Source organism: Sorex fumeus, unplaced genomic scaffold, assembly GCF_029834395.1.
Source record: "Sorex fumeus unplaced genomic scaffold, SorFum_2.1 ptg000095l, whole genome shotgun sequence".
NCBI lineage: Eukaryota > Metazoa > Chordata > Mammalia > Eulipotyphla > Soricidae > Sorex > Sorex fumeus.
Window position 1 is genome coordinate 2,109,420 of NW_026606152.1, and position 19,167 is coordinate 2,128,586.

The 19,167-nt window shown below is 65.6% G+C and overlaps 3 protein-coding genes across 3 annotated transcripts; 2 read left to right on the top strand and 1 right to left on the bottom strand.

Annotated features, from left to right (window-relative positions):
• Positions 1 to 241: 241 nt before the first annotated feature.
• NELFB (negative elongation factor complex member B) lies at positions 242 to 8,567 on the top strand. Its single transcript, XM_056132692.1, has 17 exons — positions 242 to 348; positions 423 to 556; positions 627 to 761; positions 1,140 to 1,182; positions 3,746 to 4,016; positions 4,124 to 4,287; positions 4,384 to 4,483; positions 4,557 to 4,787; positions 5,825 to 6,010; positions 6,084 to 6,196; positions 6,520 to 6,622; positions 6,724 to 6,819; positions 6,922 to 7,064; positions 7,143 to 7,249; positions 7,980 to 8,121; positions 8,212 to 8,320; positions 8,391 to 8,567. Exons 1-17 carry the CDS (start codon positions 242 to 244, stop codon positions 8,535 to 8,537), a joined length of 2,331 nt encoding a protein of 776 aa, XP_055988667.1. The 3' UTR covers positions 8,538 to 8,567.
• An 805-nt stretch (positions 8,568 to 9,372) lies between these two features.
• Positions 9,373 to 11,345, top strand: TOR4A (torsin family 4 member A). The gene is made up of 2 exons (XM_056132693.1): positions 9,373 to 9,378; positions 9,583 to 11,345. The coding sequence occupies exons 1-2, from the start codon at positions 9,373 to 9,375 to the stop codon at positions 11,278 to 11,280; spliced, it is 1,704 nt and encodes a 567-aa protein (XP_055988668.1). The 3' UTR covers positions 11,281 to 11,345.
• A 5,552-nt stretch (positions 11,346 to 16,897) lies between these two features.
• On the bottom strand, positions 16,898 to 18,213 carry NRARP (NOTCH regulated ankyrin repeat protein). The gene has a single exon (XM_056132890.1). It carries the CDS (start codon positions 18,101 to 18,103, stop codon positions 17,759 to 17,761), a length of 345 nt encoding a protein of 114 aa, XP_055988865.1. The 5' UTR covers positions 18,104 to 18,213; the 3' UTR covers positions 16,898 to 17,758.
• Between the last annotated feature and the right edge of the window lie 954 nt (positions 18,214 to 19,167).

A 19,167-nucleotide genomic window follows, 5' to 3' on the forward strand; every position in this document is an offset into this window, starting at 1 on the left:
CCAGCCCCCTCACCTACTCTGGAGGAGCAGAGAGGGGGCTACTAAGCTAGAGCTCACCAGGAAAGAGCTTCTGGGGGCAGAGGCTGCCTAGGGGGCCTACCGGGCGGGAGGGGCCCTCAGCTCCTTCAGTCTGGACGGCACTCTTCCCCAGGCCAGTGCCCGGCAACTGCGGGAGGCCAAGGCCGGTGATGTCACAGAAGGCCCTGCTTGGCCGGCAAGTGGCCAGGCCGGAGGCCCGAGGATGAACTTTGACCAGAAGGCCGTGAAGTTCCTGGCGAACTTCTACATCAATGGAGGCAGACACTGGACCCACGGGCCCCTGAGGCTGACACCGCTCCTGCTCCCACAGTGAGAACTGTGGCGGGGAGGAGGCCGGGCTAGGCTGGGCTGAGGTGCGGACTATGGTGCCGTGTCTTTTCCAGACCTGTACACAGGACTGTGGTGCTGTTGAATCTGAAGCAGCATCCCAGGGAGGAGGCCTGGTTCCAGCAGTCAACTGGGCCCCGGCAGCAGATGCTCTCCTGGCCCGTCACCACCCAGGTCCTGCAGAAGCAGTGTAAGTGAGGGACTGGCAGGGGACTGAGCGTGGCTGCTGGATGCTCAGCCTCCCCCCTGCTTCTTGCCAGTGCTGGGGCAGCGACCTCCCATCCTGATGGACCCGGACGTCCCTGGCCCTACCACGTACGAGGCGGCTGATGCATCCATCCGAGAGCCCTCCTCACACCCCAACTTCAGTATTGGCTGCAGGGCCCCTACCCATGGTATGTGCCTGCACCTGCGTCCAGCCGTGGGAGTGGACCACTCCAGTTCCTTTCACGCCTTCCTGTGCCTGCAGAGAGCCAAGGCAGCAGGGTGCAGCGAGGCCGGTGTCTGCAGAGTAAGAGCCCCGTCCTGCAGAGTACTGTCTTTCTGAGGGAGCCAAAGGAGGTGGGCTTCACCCCCAAAGGTCGAGTGCCTTGAGGGCCGGTGGGGACGGGAGACCCCAACTGCCTTCTCTCCTGCATCCTCTGTCTCGGCTTCTGGTGCAGGGGGCACCCCATCGCCTCAGCCTCTCCTCCTAGGCTCCCGCGCAGACACCCAAGGTGGGGAAGCGTCTCAATTCCACCGCCCGTGACATCCTTCCGTGCTGCTGTCTGCAGAGCCTGTGGTCACCACCCTTCTCCAGGCGCCGCTCCTGCTCCTGTAAGGTGGCCCCAGGGATGCGGCCCTTGGAGCTGGGCTGGACCCCAGGGGAGCTTGCAGCCGGGGCAGGGCAGGGTCTTCTCTCTCAGCAGCCTGCACCCCTGACCCCGCCACCTACCGCACAGAGGACTGTGACAAGATGTGCTGTCCCTCGGCGCCTGGGGTGGCCATCCAGGGTGTGCAAAGGTCCAAGCCTCAAGACAAAAGCTTTTTCTGCGCCACCTAGAGCCTATGGCCACAGCCAGCCTGGCCTAGCCCTGGCCAGACACTGAGCCCTGGGCCTCTGAGGCTTGTGCCCCAGCCTGGCCACCTGCCCCTTTGTCCTGGTGGGCCAACCCCTTGCTATACAGAGGCACTGTTTCTTCTGCTCTTGTGTCTGCCTGCCTGGTGTTCCTGGGTGGGTGGGAAACAGCCTGGGTTGAGCAGGACACCCCAGCTAGCTGTGCAGTCCAGGGTCAGGGCATGGCCTGCTGATCTATCTGAGAGACTGGGACAAGTAGTGTCGGGTGAAGACAGTCTGCCTCCCCCCACCCCCGAGCCCCCTGCCAGGGTGAAGCGAAGACCCCTGGGAGGCACAGCCGAGTGGAGCTGTGGCCCAACTCCAGCCTCCAGCTATGGTTTTCCCTCTGCTGCCCCTCCCAGGGCTGCACCTGTGCCAGAGGCACCCAGGCTGTTCCTCACCCTACCCCAGGAGGCCACACCCAGCTGCAGTCTCATGCCCAGAGAACAGCACCCCAGAAAAGTGGCCCCTGGTGCCCCATGAATCAAGCCAGACTGCTCTTACACATCCCTGGCCTCTGGGCTGCCTCCTTCCCGTGGGAACCCAGCCTAGGGGCTTGTTCTGGGCTAGAGGGGCTGGAAGCTCTGCTCCAATTGCTTCACCAAGAACCCCCTTCCTTGGGCTCCCAGCCAGGAGTGGGAGAAGCTGCTCCAGCCATCCCGAGAAAGGCAGAACCCCAGAGAATGCATGGAAGAGTGTTTCCAGGGCAGGGAGAGGGTGTGAAGCCTGCCCTGGCTGAGCGTGTGCGCTGGAGGGCTGGGAGAGACCACTCAGCAGTGCTCACCAGCCTTTGATTCCCTGGCTCTGCAGGGGACCAGCAAACTGCTGACTCAGAGCTGGCCTTCACCTCAGGTGCCTCCCTCACGCTGCTGGTCCCTGCAGAGTGAGAGATGACCAGTCCTCACAGGCCCCACTGCACACCCAAGACGCCCCCGGAGACGTCAGCCATCAGTACTCTCCCCCTTTTTTTTTTTTTAATTAAAAATTATTTATTTATTTATATTTATTTGATTTTTGGGTCACACCCAGCGATGCACAGGGGTTACTCCTGGATCTGCACTCAGGAATTACTCCTGGCGGTGCTCAGGGGACCATATGGGATGCTGGGAATCGAACCCGGGTCGGCCTCGTGCAAGGCAAATGCCCTATCCGCTGTGCTATTGCTCCAGCCCCCAGTACTCTCCCCTTTGACAGGGAAGCAGCTCAGTCTGGCTGGGACCCTGGTGGGTCCAGCACAGAGTTTCACTTCCGCAAACAAAATATTCCCAGGATCAGAGGCTGCTTGAGGTCATAAAAAGCAGACTTGGTGAGAACAACATGGAGAGGTGGGAGGTGGTGCAAAGGGCTGAAGAGCAGTCTCTGAGTTGCATCAGCAACACCAGCCGGTCCCGGAAGCCTCCAGGAGGGACTCTGCAGGGCTTCCTTCCTCCGCAGAAAGCAAGTTTTGTTTTGTTCAGTCTTTTGGGGCACACTTGTCAGTGCTCTGGGCTTACTCCTAGCTCTGTGCTCAGGAATCACCCCTGGCAGTGTTCAGGGGACTATTATGGGGTGCCTGGAATGGACCCCGGGTCAGCGGGAGTGCCAAGCAAGCGCCTTACTAGGGGGTCTTTAAGAAGCTGACAGCACCAGCTCCGCTTCTATAAAGTCTAAGGCCCTGCGGACCCAAACCGCTGGGCGGGTCTTCTGGCATGGGGGCGGGGCTAGAAGGCCTAGTGGGCGGGGCCTGGGTTCCGGTCGGCGGGGCAGTAGACCTGAGTGGGAGAACCCGGCAGACTGATGCGCGTCCTGACGGCCAGTGGGCAGTGCGGGCGGGGTGGGCGGGTCCGAGCGCGGGTCGGGCGCGGGGCGACGGGCTCTGTGGGCGGAGCCTGAGCGGGTTGAGGGGAACCCAGGCACAAGAGGCGGATCCGAACTCCAGGGGCGGGGCCAGCGCTGGTTGGGGAGGGCTGGATCCGGGCTCAGCGAGCGGGCCCGGCCCCGGGGGCGGGGCCATCGTGGATTGGGGGCCCGGCTTAGCGGGCGGGGCCAAGGCGGGTTGGGCCCGGGATCGTGGGCGGGGCCAGCGCGGGTTGGATCCGGGTTCACAGGCCGGGCCCGGCTCCGGGAGAGGGGCCGGCGCGGGTTGGGGCCTGACTCAGTGGGCGGGGCCCGGCGCTACGGGGGCGGACGCGGCGCCCGGCCTGGGCCCGGCGCGGCGGCCGCGCGCTTCCTGGAACCTCTGAGCGGCGGCGGCGCTGTTTCCCGGGAGCGGTTGGCGGGCGGACCGCGCTGACGGAACGGAAGTGGCGGCCGCGGGGGAACGACCGGCGCCGCGGCGGAGCTGGCCGAGCTGGAGGGCGCGGGGGAGCGGGGCGCGGGCGCGGCCCGGGGCCCGGCCGAGCGCGGCGCGGGGGCGCCGGCGGAGCGCGGCGGGGATGTGGCGCCGAGCCGGGCGGGCGCCGGGGCCTCGGCCCTGTTCGCGGGGCTGCAGGACCTGGGCGTGGCCAACGGCGAGGACCTGAAGGAGACGCTGACCAACTGCACTGAGCCGCTCAAAGCCATCGAACAGTTCCAGGTGCGCGGGTGGGGGCGGGGGTGTGGGGGGCGGGGGCCGGGGGAGGCCTGGCGGGGGCCGGGGCCGCGCCGGGCCCCTCGCAGCGTCCTGAGCGCGCCGCCCCGCAGACGGAGAACGGCGTGCTGCTGCCCTCGCTGCAGTCGGCGCTGCCTTTCCTGGACCTGCACGGCACCCCGCGCCTGGAGTTCCACCAGTCGGTGTTCGACGAGCTGCGGGACAAGCTGCTGGAGCGCGTGTCGGCCATCGCCCAGGAGGGCAAGGCCGAGGAGAGGTGCGCGGGCGGGCGGCACGGGGCGGGGGGCGCGGCGCGGCGCGGCGCGGCGCGGCGCAGCACGGCGCGGCGCACGCTCACGGGGCGCACCCGCAGGTACAAGAAGCTGGAGGACCTCCTGGAGAAGAGCTTCTCCCTGGTGCGCATGCCGTCGCTGCAGCCCGTGGTCATGTGCGTCATGAAGCACCTGCCCAAGGTGCGCGGGCTCCGGGGGGCGGCGGGCGGGCCCGAGGCTCCGGGCTGGTTTCGAGGGGCCCCGGCGTCCGCAGGTTCCCGAGAAGAAGCTGAAGCTGGTGATGGCCGACAAGGAGCTGTACCGCGCCTGTGCCGTGGAGGTGAAGCGGCAGATCTGGCAGGACAACCAGGCGCTGTTCGGTGACGAGGTGTCCCCGCTGCTGAAGCAGTACATCCTGGAGAAGGAGAGCGCACTCTTCAGCTCGGACCTGTCCGTGCTGCACAACTTCTTCAGCCCGTCGCCCAGGACGCGGCGCCAGGGTGAGGTGAGCACCCGCCTCTGCAGAGCCCTGTGTGGGCGAGAATGAGATGCACTGGACGGGAGACTCGGGCCAGGGTCCTTAAAGGTGTTCCCGGCCCAGAGCAGGTGGGGTAGGTACAGCCGGTAGGCGAGAGTTCCGTTCCAAGGCCCCACCACTGCAGGGGTGGCCCAGAATCGGGCAGGGTGGTAACTGGTCAGCGGCCCGCCCCCACCGACTTGTTGCTTAGTAACAAGACCCCGCGGCTAGCCGGCCCCTCTCCTGACCTGCACTAGGGCGGAGCCTAGGAGCTCAGCTGTGCCTTCCGGAGAGAAGGGGTGGGGAGAGCCTTTTGTGCTGGCTGTGTGGCACAGTGTGGCGTAGAGGTGGTCCTGCTCTGGGGAAGCTGAGCCAGGCTGCGGCACCGACTCGCTCCCTGCGGCAGCGCTTGGTGGAGTCGCGGGAGGCCGGGCTTGGTCTTTCCTTCCGCGGAATGTGGTCTTTCTCCGCACCTTCTCCTTGCTCATTTCCTTTGGGGACACTTTGGGCCCTATCCGCTGACACACAGGGGCCCCCCTCGTGGGGCCTGGGGGGACCCTGTGTAGTGCCAGGGATGGGACGCAGACTAGCCGTGGGTAGTGTCCTGCTTGCAGTGCCGTCTCTCTGCCCTGTTGCACAAATTTACAGGGTTTCGCCTTTTCCCAAGTGTCTTCCCGACTCTTTTGCCCTTTTTGCTTGTCCAAGCCCTACCTCATGTCCTGCCTGCCAACGTGCCTTTGGCTCGGGTGTCTGAAGGGTTGTTAGACCTGTGTGTTTTGGGGTGTGTTTTGTTTGCAGGCAACAGCAGTGGGCTGACTCCTGGCTCAGTGCTCAGACCATAGGAGGTGCCGGGGATTAAACCAGGTCGGCTCCAGGCAGGCCAGGCGCCCTCCCCGCTGTCCCTTGCCCTCGCCCCGCTGGGGTGTTACATGCAGAGGCTAAGGCAGAAGTTCTGTGTGGGTCTGAGGGAGAGCAGGAGCCCCGTGCGGCCTCCTTTCACTCCCCCTCCCCTGGGGCTTCTGCAGGTGGTGCAGAAGCTGACGCAGATGGTGGGCAGGAGCGTGAAGCTGTACGACATGGTGTTGCAGTTCCTGCGCACGCTCTTTCTGCGCACGCGCAACGTGCACTACTGCACCCTGCGCGCTGAGCTGCTCATGTCCCTGCACGACCTGGATGTCGGCGACATCTGCTCCGTGGACCCCTGCCACAAGGTGCCTGCCCCACCCCACGCACGCCCTGTCCGGCTCAGGGCTGTGCTCCAGCTCCCTCTCCTCCTGCCTGCAGTTCACCTGGTGCCTGGACGCCTGTATCCGCGAGCGCTTTGTGGACGGCAAGCGAGCCCGAGAGCTGCAGGGCTTTCTGGACGGGGTGAAGAAGGGCCAGGAGCAGGTGCTGGGGTGCGTCTCAGCCGGGGCCTGCCTGAAGCCCAGGGTCCCTGTGCTTCTCTCGGGGGGCTCCTCGCCATGTCTGACACCCGGGTAAGGCCTCGAACTAGGGCCAGGCACTTTGCTCTGGGCAGGGTCATGGGGACCACTCCCGGTGGGGGACTGGGCTGATGGGCCTCCCCTGCCCATCGCGCTGACCCCCAGCATCTGCAGCAGGTCCAGGCAAGTTGATGGTCGAGGGTTTCCTGTGGATGGGCAGGTCGGGGTTCCTCCCCAGAGGGCAGGGCCCCGGGCAGGACCAGAGCGCCCTGTGGACCCGCAGCGTCTGCTTGCAGGGACCTGTCCATGATCCTGTGTGACCCCTTTGCCATCAACACACTGTCGCTGAGCACAGTCAGGCACCTGCAGGAGCTGGTGGGCCAGGAGACACTGCCCAGGGTGAGGCCTGGGCGCAGGCTGGGGGTCCCTCAGGAGACGCTGCCCAGGGTGAGGGCCGGGCAGGGGGCCCTCTGGGGCGCCCCTGACGCCTCTTTCCCCAGGACAGCCCTGACCTCCTGCTGCTGCTGCGCCTGCTGGCTCTGGGCCAGGGGGCCTGGGACATGATTGATAGCCAAGTCTTCAAGGAGCCCAAGATGGTGAGGCAGTTTGTTCTGTTGTTGGTTGCCCCGCTGATGAATTGGTTTGGGGGGACCATGGGGCAGGGGCAGACAGTGAACCAAGGTCCCTTCCTGCCCCAGGAGGTGGAGCTGGTCACCAGGTTCCTCCCCATGCTCATGGCCTTTGTGGTGGATGACCACACCTTCAGCGTGGACCAGAAGCTGCCCACCGAGGAGAGGGCCCCAGCCACCTACCCCAACCTTCTTCCTGAGGCTTTCACCAAGTAGGCTGGGTGTTGGAGGGTCCCCCCGCCCACCCCCCTCTTGCCTGACAGCACTGCTGAGGGCCCACCCCCGACCAGGTTCCTGCAGGAGCAGCGCATGGCGTGCGAGGTGGGGCTGTACTATGTGCTGCACTTCACCAAGCAGAGGAACAAGAACGCGCTGCTGCGTCTGCTGCCTGGCCTGGGTGAGGCGGGGGTGGGGGGGGGTGGGGGGGCGCACTCAGGGAGGGGCTCGGGTGGTTGGCTGTCTCCAGCCTGACCCTGCACCTCCCCCTAGCCCTCCCCGACCTGGGTCTGCTCTTTGACATGCTTCACCGCCCTGGGAGGACCTTGGCTGGGCTCTGGGCTTCTACCTGAGAACTGGAAGGGCCCACACATCTCAGCTGTCTGCCCCTGCAACGCTGGATGCAGGCAGGAGGGGACCAGGGGCAGAGTCCTGGTGGCTAGCTTTGAGGTCCCATCCTAAGGTGCTTAAGCTCCTGCAGAGCACAACCCAGCCCCGGGATCCTTCAGTGGGCGCCGGCCTGGTGGCACGGGTCCAGAGCATCTTACCTGCTCTGCTCTGCTGCCCCCTTGGCTGTCCCTGGCCATGTGGGAATGTGGACCCAGTGGGAAGAGTAGAGGCAGGTGTGGTCGGAGTCGACTGGTCTGGGCACAGGTGAACTGTCCACAACGAGTTCTGCAGCACTGCCCCAGTCTGAGGGATACGGCTGACTGCCTGTCTCCTGGCTGCTGGCTCCTGCTGGTCTTTTTGAGTTTCTGGCTCTGAGCTGATTTTCTCCCAAGTACCTTGGCCACTGAGCACGGCTGCGTGGGGCAAGCTTGTCCCCTGCCTCCCCTGTAGCTGCCCAGGTGTCCCTGCTGGACCCCGGCGGGTGCAGCTGAGTGGGGTTGCTGACATGACTCTGCTTACAGCGGAGACTTTTGGTGACCTGGCCTTCGGGGACATCTTCCTGCACCTGCTCACTGGGGGGCTGGCGCTGCTGGCTGATGAGTTCGCCCTGGAGGAGTTCTGTAGCAGCGTCTTTGATGGCTTCCTCCTCACCGCCTGCCCGAGGTAGCCTGGGGCTGGGAGCCAGCCTGGGGGGCTGGGGACACGCCTGGGGGCTGGGGGCCTGGGGCCCTTCCTGCAGCACACCTCTTGCAGGAAGGAGAGTGTGCAGCGCCACGCCCTGCGGCTGCTCCTGCACCTGCACCAGCGTGTGGCCCCTTCCAAGCTGGAGGCTCTGCAGAAGGCGCTGGAGCCCACGGGCCAGGTGGGTGTGTGCCTGGGGCTGGGCCACGGCCCCGAGGCGTGGCTAGCCGCTGACCTGCACCTCCGTGCAGAGTGGAGAGGCCGTGAAGGAGCTCTACTCCCAGCTGGGTGAGAAGCTGGAGCAGCTGGACCACCGGAAGGCCAGCCCTGCCCAGGCCACGGAGACTCCGGCCCTGGACCTGCCCCTGCCTGCTGTGCCTGCCACGGCCGCACTCTGAGGCGCCCTTGCACTGCCGTGCCACCCGCTGGCTGCAGGCCCCGCGCCGCCCTCCACCCCCCACCCTGAACTCTGGCTGGCAGCAACCCGGGTCTGTGCCTAATCTGGGGGCTCAAAGTCCCCCAAGTTGGGTGGAGGCTGGCTGGGCCCTGCCCGGTGCCGTGGGCTGAGTGGCCTGCACTCAGGCCCCATTCTCGGGGACGGGTGCTGCTGGCTCAGGGGTCTGCAGTGGGAGGTTCAGCAGCTCAGATAGGCAAGGCTGCCTGCTGCCTCCATGTCCTCTAGGCTGTGTGACAGCAGCTTCTGGACGTGCTGTAGCCCAATGTGTAAATAAAAGACCTTTTGGTAAACCCAGTGAGTGAGTGGTTTCTGGGCCTGCTTTTGGGAGCCTGAGCTCTCCCACCTCTCCTGCCGCCACAGGACCCCGAGACCTGGTGTGGGGGACACGGAGGTGCCCCCTTCCCACGCACATGGCACAGTGCCACTCGGTGGTACCCAGGGCCTGCTCCTGGCTCTGCGTCCAGGAATCCCTCCTGGGGTGCGGGGATCACAGCTGTGCCCTCCCTAGAGTGCTGGCGTGTCTGAGCCCAAGGCTCCACTCTGCGAAGCTCCGCCCCTTCTGCCAGTGGCGACAGGAGGGTCCAGCGAGGGGCCTGCAGGCTGCTGGGGCAGAGGGTGTAGGACTGTGGGCCCTGGTGATCATCTGGACGCGGGAGATGCAGGCTTTGGCCATCATGCCTCGGCGGACAGTCCTGAGTCTGACCCCACATCCCCAAGGGCCTGGGGCACAGCGCTGATGGGAGGCATTCCTGCACAGTGACGACCGGACGGTGCGGATGCAGGTGAGGCACTAGAGTAGGGTCTGGGGGCCATGGCCAGGGCCCTCACTTCCGGGTGACCTTTGCTGCACCCTGCCCCTCCGGAAAAGCTGAGCCCTGTGTGACAGAGGGCCAGGGGGCAGTGGAGGGGCCGGCCAGGAGGACTTGAAGGGCGTCCAGCTGCCAAGACCCGCCCAGCCGCACCCCTGACTCACTTCCTTTGCATAGAAACGGAAGCCGGCTGCTTCCTCGGCGGCCGCCGAACCTCCCGGGGGCCACACGCAGGTGCCGCCCCGCCGGACCGAACCTCGGCAGCGCTCGGCAGCGGCGGCGGCTCTCCGGGCTGGGGCTGGCAGGTACGGGGTGCGGGGGGAGGGGCAGCTGCGGGACGGCTACCGCACCTCCCTCGCGCTCCCATTGGCCCCCCCGACTCGGCCCGTCTCCCCACCCCGCCCCCGGCGTCACCGGGCTGAGGCCCAGGCGGGGCGCGGGATGACCGCGGCTGGGGCGGGCAGGCGCCACTTCCCGGGGCCCCGGGGCGCCCGGCCGGGGCTCGGGGCCCGCCTTCCCCCGCGGCGGGCCGGGCCGTCGCCCCCAGGAGCTGCGCCCCCGCCCCCACCACTTCCTTCGGGCCGGGAGATTTGCATCGGGAGCGGCTTCCTGCCGGCCGCGCGCAGCTGCTCGCGGCTGGAGGCCGCCCGGCCCGCGCCCACCCCGCCCGCCTTTTGCAGGGAGCGCGAGCTGCATGCCGAGCGCCGCCGCCGCGCCATGGACCCCGGCCCGCCCCGCCGCGAGCCCGCGGGCGCCCGCGTCCTGGCCCCGGTGCGCGCCGTGGTCCGGCTGCGCCGCCGCGCGTGCGTCCTGCGCCAGCGGCGCCTCGTGCCGCCGGCCGCGGGGCCCGCCCCGGCGCCGCAGTTCTTCACCTTCGACGGCCCCGCGGCCCCTGCGGCCGGGGCGCCCCGGAGGCGGCGCCGGCGCAGCCGCGCGGTGCTCTACCCCGAGGGCGCGCGCCGGTGCCGGCCGCGAGCCGAGCGCCGCAGCCGCGCGCAGCGCTGCCTCCTGCTGCTCGTGGCCATCGTGGGCTTCCAGGTGCTGAACGCCATCGAGAACCTGGACGACAACGCCCAGCGCTACGACCTGGACGGGCTGGAGAAGGCACTGCGGCGCGCGGTCTTTGGGCAGCCGGCGGCCGTGGCGCGCATCGTGGAGCTGCTGCGGGACTACCTGGCCACACACGTGCACAGCCGTCCGCTGCTGCTGGCGCTGCACGGGCCCGCGGGCGTGGGCAAGAGCCACGTGGGCCGCCTGCTGGCGCGCCACTTCCGCGCCGTGCTGGACGACGGCGCGCTGGTGCTGCAGTACCACGCGCGGCACCACTGCCCCGAGCCACGCGCCGCGCAGCGCTGCCGCGAGGAGCTGGGCCGCCGCGTGGCCGCCGTGGTGGCGCGCGCCGAGGCCGCGGAGAAGACGCCGCTGGTGGTGCTGGACCAGGCGGAGCTGCTGCCCGCGGCGCTGCTGGACGAGCTTCACGGCCTACTGCAGCCGCAGCGCCCGCACCCATTCCACAATGCCATCTACGTGCTGCTCAGCGGCGCGGGTGGCGCCCAGGTCACGCGCTTCGTGCTGCGGAACGCGACCCGCGCACGCCCCGGCCCGCGGCCCGACGAGGAGCTGCGCGCGGGGCTGCGGGCGCTGCTGGCACGCGCACACCCGCTCTGGCAGGCCGCCGCCGTCGTGCCCTTCCTGCTGCTGGACAGGCATAGCGTGGTCAGCTGCTTCCGCGAGGAGATGGCTGGGGAGGGCTTCTTCCCTGAGCAGGCCCGCGCCGAACTCCTGGCCGCGCAGCTCAGCTACTACCGCGTGGCCGGCCGGGAGTTCGCAGTCACGGGCTGCAAGCAGGTGGTGGCCAAGGTGAACCTCCTGTAGCAGCAGGACTGTGGCTGCCACGGAGCAATGTGGCTTTGCCCAAGGCCCTGAGCCTCCCTCCAATAAACCTGTGTGCCACAGCTGGCGCGTACCTGTCTTCCAGCCACTGCAGCAGGCTAATGTCCTGGCTGTGCAGCCTGCGGTAGGCACGCCGGACTTGGCGGAGGGTCTCCAAGATCCTGGGGGGCCTGCAGTGGCAGGTGCCATCTCCCCCTGCCACTTGCACTGCACCCAGAGGTGTGGGAGCCGCTGCCTGGGTCTCTTCCTGGGCCTGGCGTGCCTGAGAAGGAAATGGTGGGATGGGGCTTCACTTGGGGGAACAGTGCTCAGCGGGAGACTCGGGTGTGAACCTGGGCGGGCAGTGACAATAGGGACAGGACGGAGACCCCGGCCACTCTGGGCCCTCCCTTGTCCCCCCTAGACTCCCCACCCGCCTCAGGAGCCATGTTTAGCTGGGGTGGGGCTGGCTGCTACCCAGCGGGTAGGGATGTCCCCACAGCACCACGGGGCGGGCCTGTCACTTCTGGGATTTTCTCATTTATTGGTTTGGGTGGAGCGATAGCACAGCGGGTAGCGTGTTTGCCTTGCACACAGCCAACCCCGGGGACCTGGGTTCGATTCCTCCGCCCTTCTCGGAGAGCCCGGCAAGCTACTGAGAGTATCTCGCCCGCACAGCAAAGCCTGGCAAGCTGTGCCACGTGACGTATTCGATATGTCAAACACAGTAACAAGTGTCACAATGGAGATGTTACTGGGCCCGCTCGAGCAAATCGATGAACAACGGGAGGACAGTGACAGTGACAGGCGTTTTGGACCAGCTAAGCAGTAATCAGGCTTCACTCCTACACCCGCGCTCAGGGATGGATCCCAGCGGATCGCGGGGCCACACCCAGTCCTGGACCCCTCAGTAGTTCCCCAGCACAGGGCTGTTGTATGAATGCTCCTGGTTTTGCTGCGTCGCATGAAACTGGCTTCTCCCTCCCTTTGCCGTTGCTGTTACTGCGGTGGTGTGTGTGTATATGTGTGTGTGGGGGGTGACACATTCTAATTTTGTATACTTGCACACATGCCATCAAGATTCCTAGGCCCTGGTTGTGGCACCTGGCGCCAGACAGCAGAGCTGCCCACTCCAAAGCCACTCCCCAGCAGCCCCTAGAGTCCCCCATGGCCACCAAGAGTCAGCCCCCAGGCGCAGGAACCATAGTACAGCAGGTAGGGCATCTGCTTTCACGCAGCCAGCCAAGCTCAAAACCCAACACCCAGTATTGTTCCTTGGGCACCCCCAGGAGTAATTCCTGAGCATCTAGCCAGGAGTAAGCCCTGAGCTTTCTGGGTGTGGCGCCAACGACCCCCCATGGCCCAGCCCCCCCCCACAAAAATCATGAATTGCAAAAACTTTGTACAAAACAAAAACAGAAATGACAAAGTGAAAACAAAATTAACCAGTGGTGGCTGTGTGTTGGACACAATTGTGTGCAGGAATGGCTTGATGGCTTTGCCTAAGACCCTGTTTGCTTGGGAGCCACCTGCCAGGTGCCCGGGGCGCCCCCTAGCGGTGCTTCCTGAACTTGGGTCCCTGGCTCCGAGGCCTCCTTCACCTGCTGTACATGGTGGGCCCATCAACTCAGCATACCCCGTGTGTCTTAACTCCCCGTAGAACATCCCTAGGCTTGCAAGTGCTGGGTCACGAGGAAGCTCTCGTTCGTGTGTTTGTTCTGGGCACCTACTGACTCTATGCTCAGGAGAAAGGCCTGGCCGTGCTTGGGGCCCATACATGGGCCTGGGGATGGACGGGTCGGCCACACACAGAGGTCACGCTCGCCTCCTGAAAACCCTACTGTTAACATTTATTTATCTATTTATCTTGGTGTTTAGGTTGCAGCTGGGGGCCCTGGGGCCCTGCAGCCCTACAGCCACTCTGCACTCGAGCCCTTAGCCCTGACCCCAACTCCCACTGTAAGGTGTCTCCTGGCCTCTGCTTCCTGCGTGAGTCCCCAGCAGGGATTCGCCTGTGGGTAGGGCATCCAGAGCTCCCTAAGGAGCTTGCCTGGCCTTTCACTTTTCTCCCTTCCCTCCCTCCCTTCCCCCACCCTTTCATTTTCTCTTTGTTTTTGTTGGTTTTGGGTCACACCCCTCAATGCTCAGACTCCTGGCCTGCATTCAGGGATTAATCCTGGCAGGGCTCAGGGAACCACTCCTGGCCGTGGTGCCGGGATCAGACCCAGTTGCCACATACAGGGCAGCACCCTACCTGCCCTCCGTCTTCTCCCCCCTCCTCTCCCCTGCCTTCCCTCTCCCCCTCCCCTCTCCCTCCTCAGATCCAGTTGCAGTGATAGGCTAAACTGTCCTTTTTTCTTTTCTTTTGGAAGTGCAGAGGGTTTTTGGGCTCAGTGCCCAGGGGCCAGTCAGAAATGAGGCTGCTGAGTGGTCAGCATGACCCTGGCACTGAGAGTGCAGACTTTCCTGGACAAACCTGGACATTCTCTGCTAGGTATAGCAGTGTAAGAGGTGAGAATGAGCAGAAGAGAGGGTGAAGCTGTGCAGTGCCAGTTCCCAACGCCATAGATGTGTGAGGCACAAGAAAAGCACAGGCCAGGCAGGTCCTTCCATAGAATGTTCCAGAGTGACAGCTCACATCCACTAGTGCTGCTGGCAGGGGCTGGCCCACCTCTGCTTCACTGGGTGCTGGATCCCGGCCCCACTGAGAGGCTGCTCACTCCTGCAGGCTGGTGGGGTCAGCATAAGCACCCCACAAGACTGTCGTGACCCCAGGCACATGCCACAGGGGGGCCTTTGCCAAGGGCTCTCGCCTGGAACTGGATCTGCCCCTGTGCAGGGGAGGAGGCAGGAGCTGGGGTGCTGGACACCACACGTGGCTCTGGACTGTTTGGATGGATAGTCACCCTTGCCCTGCCCTCCTTTCTCTGTGAGGTTCTGGGTTGTTTTGTTTGGGTTGGGTTTCCAATACTGGGTGTTGGTTTGAGGCCACACCAAGCTATGCTCAGGGCTTACTCCTGGCTCTGTGCTCGGGGTCACTCCTGGTGGAGCTTGGGGTGTCAGGGACTGAACCTGATTTGGTTGCATACAAAGTAAGCACCTAACCTGCTGCGCTGCTGCTCTGCTCCCTCTGTGGTCAGCACGCACGGTGGGGGAGGCCTGACCCAAAGCCCCTGCCTCCCTTGCTCTGGCCGACGCCCCCAGGGTGCCAGATCCGAACCGCCAGTTTGTGTCCCAAAGAAGCACAGTCCCCAGCCCAGGACAGAGAAGGACATCTGTCTGGGATTTCTACCAGGCCCCTTTGCAAAGTCCATGGGGGGCTTGGCCCTGTTCCAGGCTCCAGTTCATGCCCGTGGGGAGGGTCTCAGCAACCCCTCAGGTAGCAGGTATGTGGCCAGGACTCCTCCAGCAGCTGACTCAGGAGGGTCCAGCAGGGGGAGGTGGGCGCAGCACAGAGAGGGGTGACAGAGGGACTCGACCTTCCTGCAGGTGACCTGAGCACCCCATGGCTGGCCTGCAGGGCGCTGTGAGGGAAGCCCCAGACCCGAAGCCCTCAGCAAGGAGGCGAGAGGGTTGGGGCCGGGGTCCTCAGACCTGCACTGCGGGCTCATCCACCAGGGCCACGCGCTGCCCACGGCGGGCGGTGCGGGACTCAGCCTCCCGGCATGCAGGCCCCCTACCGCCGCCGCTCCGGGCGCAGTGCCGGTCTCGGCCGCTGGGCGGCAGCACGTCCCGCGGCCTCACGCTCCAACTTTTCCCGGCCAGGGGTCCTGGGCACGGGCGGGGGCGCCCCGGGCAGCGCCGGGCCAGGCCGTGACCCCAGAGCCAAGTCGACAGCTGGTCCCTGCCCCTCGCCCCGCACGCCCGAGGTGGGTGCGGCGAGGCCCGCGGCCGGCCCGACCCGAAAGCAAAAGCCCTCCTTTGTGAGCTGCCCCCCCAGCTGGGTCCCCGCCTCATTAGCATAGCAGCTGCTCGCCGAGCGGCCGATGAATGGGGCGGAGAAGAAAGACCGACAGACGGACGCGGGACGGCCGCTGCCCTCGGCCGCACCTGCCCCACCTGGGCCGCTCTCCGGCAGGTCCAGGCCTCAGCGGCCAGCGCTTCCCGGCTCAGCCCAGAGGTGGGGTGTCCTGTCCGCGTGCACCCGGGCTTGCTCCTTCCGCTCAGCCCCTCCTCCCAGGGGTCCCGGATGACCTTGACTCTGGGATCTGGAGGCAGGTGGAGGTGAGTTGGGCTTCTGTGTGGCTACAGGAAGGAGCTCAGCCGGAAGTATGCTGGGCTTGCAAACGGCTGGCCCAGGTTCCATCCCCAGCACTACCCAGAGCCCCAGCATCACCAGGAACCACCTCTGAGCACCATCTGAGGAAAGGAAGGAGGGGTGCGGCACCCACCGGCAGACCTGGAGGGACCCGGGCGCTGTGTACCTCTCTTCCAACTGCCCAGGGTCCTGTGTGAGGGCACCAGGTGGCCTGGTGGGAGAGCATAAAGTCCACTGCGGTAATGCCCAGGGACCCGCTGCCACAGGCCACTGCTATGGTGCTGCCTGTATGCATCTGAATCCGTGGAGTGAAGCCAGGCAGGAAGCCTCTGCCTCCCAGGACACCCTCAGCCCACTCAGCTGGCCCCCACCTCCCACCAGGACCAACAGCTGAGGCATGAAGGGCAGGAGCGACCCGCCATCGCCCCAGCAGAGGGGGCTGGAGGCTCGGAAAGTCGCCTTGTAAGTGAGCAGAGGGTCTGCCCAGGTGCCCTCTCCCTCGCACCCTTGCCCCCTGACCCTTCCAGAGGCTGTGTGTGGCATCCAGACTCAGGCCCGCCTTCTACTCAGGCAGGAGTAGTGGTGCCTCTCCAAGTAGCAGGGACACCCGACCGGGGCGTCTGGGAGTGCCTGGGGGGCAGGCAGGGCTCGGAGCAGAATTTTCCAGATGGAGGCCTGCACCATGCGGGAAGCGGAGCCCACGAACAGGCCGGCAGCAGCCTGACACCCCCCCCCCCACCACATACACACACCACAAGTGCCAAGACCTGGGAGAGAAGCAACAAACGTTCTCATATAAAAAGATCAATGACAAATTTATTTATAAATTTTCCACGCTGGGCTACAGGTCTCTATCGTACATCAGGAGTGCGCTGCAGGCTTTATCCAGTTTGCAGTGAAGAGGAGGACCCAGTCAGGGCTCTGTGCCTGCCTGGAAAGTCTTAACATTAATTAACATAATTAAAAAAGGTATTTTGCATCTAGAAAAAATATACAGGGAAACTCCCTTTGGAGTAATCTGTGCCTCCACTTTAATGTCTGCTTGTTTCAGTGACATTATCAATATATTCTCACCCCAGGTTTCGAAGCCCCAGGGCTGCCGGGTCTGACCCGCCGGGCACAAAGCGCCACGGCCACCTGTGTCCTCAAGTGAGCCCCATTTTTGCGCGAAGGGCCAGCAGTCCTTCAACCCAGGGGGAGCCTCATTTAAATTTGAATAATTCAGCCTCCCTTTTATTTCTCGGGATCAAAACAACAAGGGGTGTGGGGTTGCATAGAAAATTGGACCCTCCGACCAGGAAGAAGCTTTCCGGACGAAAGAGACGCGAAGCCCCGCCCCACCCCGCCGCCTTCGCTCCACCGGTCCTCGAGGCTGTGGAGGGGCAGGGGACGGTCCCCAGTCTCTAGGCATCGGTACGAGAGATTCACAGTCTTATAGGCATTTTATAAAAATATAAATATGGGTACATGTTGCCTTCGCAACGCTGGATACGACGCCCTTTAAAATTGGGGTTATAACCAAGATTCGAGAAGTACACCTAAAACTCGGCTTTAAAAATATGTTAATATTTTATATTGTCATAAATGTTATGACATTTAATCGTGGCAAATCCCTTAACTTTTTTTTAAAAAAAAGTGTGCAACCGACTGTTAACTAGACTAGAATTCGCTAGAAAGGCCTGAGCCCCGACCCGCCCGCCCCCCCCCCCCCCGTCGCGTCACCGCCACGCGCGAGCACCGTGCTCCGGGGAGCTGCAAAACCAGCAGGTCAGCGGGGGTGGGGGCGCGTTCCCGGGACGGCGGGGACCAGGGAGAGCGAGGCGGGGAGGGGGCAGCTCCGAAACCATCCGGCTGGGCGGTATTTTCAGTGCAACCAAGAAAAGACAGACTCAAGTTTTTAGTTTTTAGACTAAGAAAACAACAACAACAAAAACAAGAACCCAAGCATCTTCCCCTCATAACCACATTGATCACGCACAATATTCTCCAAACAAAACCAGGCGCACAGACTTCACCCACAGGGATACACACACGATAAATAGTTTGGAACTCCGGGTCCTGCGCGGGGGCGCCGCGTTGAGCGCGGCGGATCCGGGATCTCGGGATTCGCGCTCGCCGGGGGTCAGACTCGGGCTTCACGGCCGCGGGCGCGCCCCGAGGTAGGTGCCGCGGGCCGGCAGGGTCGACGCGCGCGGGCCGGAGCCGGTCCCGGCCTCGGCGCCATCACCGGCCGCTGCCCGCGTACTTGGCCTTGGTGATGAGATAGAGCACGATGTCCTGGTGGCCGCCGAAGGCCGCGATGTGCAGCGCGCTCCAGCCGTCGCGGTTGGCCAGGCGGATGTCTGCGCCGAACTTGACCAGCAGCTTCACGAGCTCCAGGTTGCCGTCGATGACCGACTGGTGCAGCGCCGTCTGGCCCTCGGGCCCGAACGAGTTCACGTTGAACTCGCAGCTGGTCATGTTCTGCAGCAGCGACTGCAGCTCCTGCGTGTTGCCCCTGCGCACGGCCTCCTGGAAGATGCGCTGCGTCTGCGGCGCGGAGCAGGTGGACAGCTCCGCCTGGCTCATGCTGGCGCCGGGCGCGGGCCGGGGCTCAGAGCGGGCCCCGCGCGGTGTCCGCGACCGCCTCGGCGCATGGGGGGCGCGGCGCCCCGGGGCCCCGCACGCCGCCCGTCGGCGCTGCGGGCGCTCGGGGCCGGGGGCCGCCGCCGCGGGGCCCCCGCCTCATCCAGCCGCGCCCCGGCGGGCGGGCGACGGGCGCGGGCGCTGCCTCGCGGGGGCCCGGCCGGGGCGGCGTGCGCGCGTGTCCCGATGCTGCTCCCTCGGCTGCGGTTCCCGCTCGTCTCCCCCCGCGCCGCGGCACTCGCCGGCCCGCCGCGCCGGGCCGCCTTTTACCCCCTTTATATTTGCATGACAATGGGGCGCCCGTGACGTGCGCGCCGGCCGCCCGGCCATTGGGCCGCACCCGCGTGGGGGCGGGCCGGCGTGCGCGCGCCTCCGCCCGGGCGCTGGCCGCGGGCCGCCCGCGCCCCCACCGCTCCAGCCGCCCGGCCACGCGGGCCCTTCGCGGCTCGCGGCGTGACTCCGGCGGGGTCCGTGCCCGGCCCGCTCCCGGCCGCGGCCGCTGGCCCTGCAGCCCTGCGCCGCAGGCCCGCCCCCCGCGTTGCGCGCCGACGGGAGGAGCGGGTGTCTGGCCCGGCGCCTTCCCGCGCGGCAGCCAGCGAAGGGCTGGTCGGGCCTGGCCAGGTGAGCCGCCAGGTGAGGCGCCGAGAGCCGCCCTGCAGGGGAGCTTTGAAAGAACTCGTCTCCAGCCCGAGCCCTTGATTGCCACCAGCAGGGCCGCCCAACCTCCTCATTAGGCTTTACAGTTCACAGCTCGCCGTGGCCGCTGGAGACGCAGGCGGCTGCGGCGCCCAGGCCCCCTGCGGCGCGGCACGCAGGGACTTGAATCCAGCCGCAGCCCGGGCGGGCGGGAATCCCCAGGAGGCGGCCCCGGGCCGGCTGGGGAGCCCACCCCGAGAGGCGGGCCCCGCCCCTGTGCAACCCCCACCCAGCGCCCCGCTCAGGGGAGAGGCGCCTGGACCCGAGGGGACCCGCACAGGGCCGCGCACCCAGTGCCCCGCTTTGCTCTC

Coding starts and splice junctions, on each gene's coding strand:
- NELFB (XM_056132692.1), top strand. CDS start 242: ATGAACTTTGACCAGAAGGCCGTGAAGTTCCTGGCGAACTTCTACATC. Junction 7,065..7,142: donor CTTCCTGAGGCTTTCACCAA/GTAGGCTGGGTG, acceptor ACCCCCGACCAG/GTTCCTGCAGGAGCAGCGCA. Junction 8,321..8,390: donor CGCTGGAGCCCACGGGCCAG/GTGGGTGTGTGC, acceptor ACCTCCGTGCAG/AGTGGAGAGGCCGTGAAGGA.
- NRARP (XM_056132890.1), bottom strand. CDS start 18,103: ATGAGCCAGGCGGAGCTGTCCACCTGCTCCGCGCCGCAGACGCAGCGC.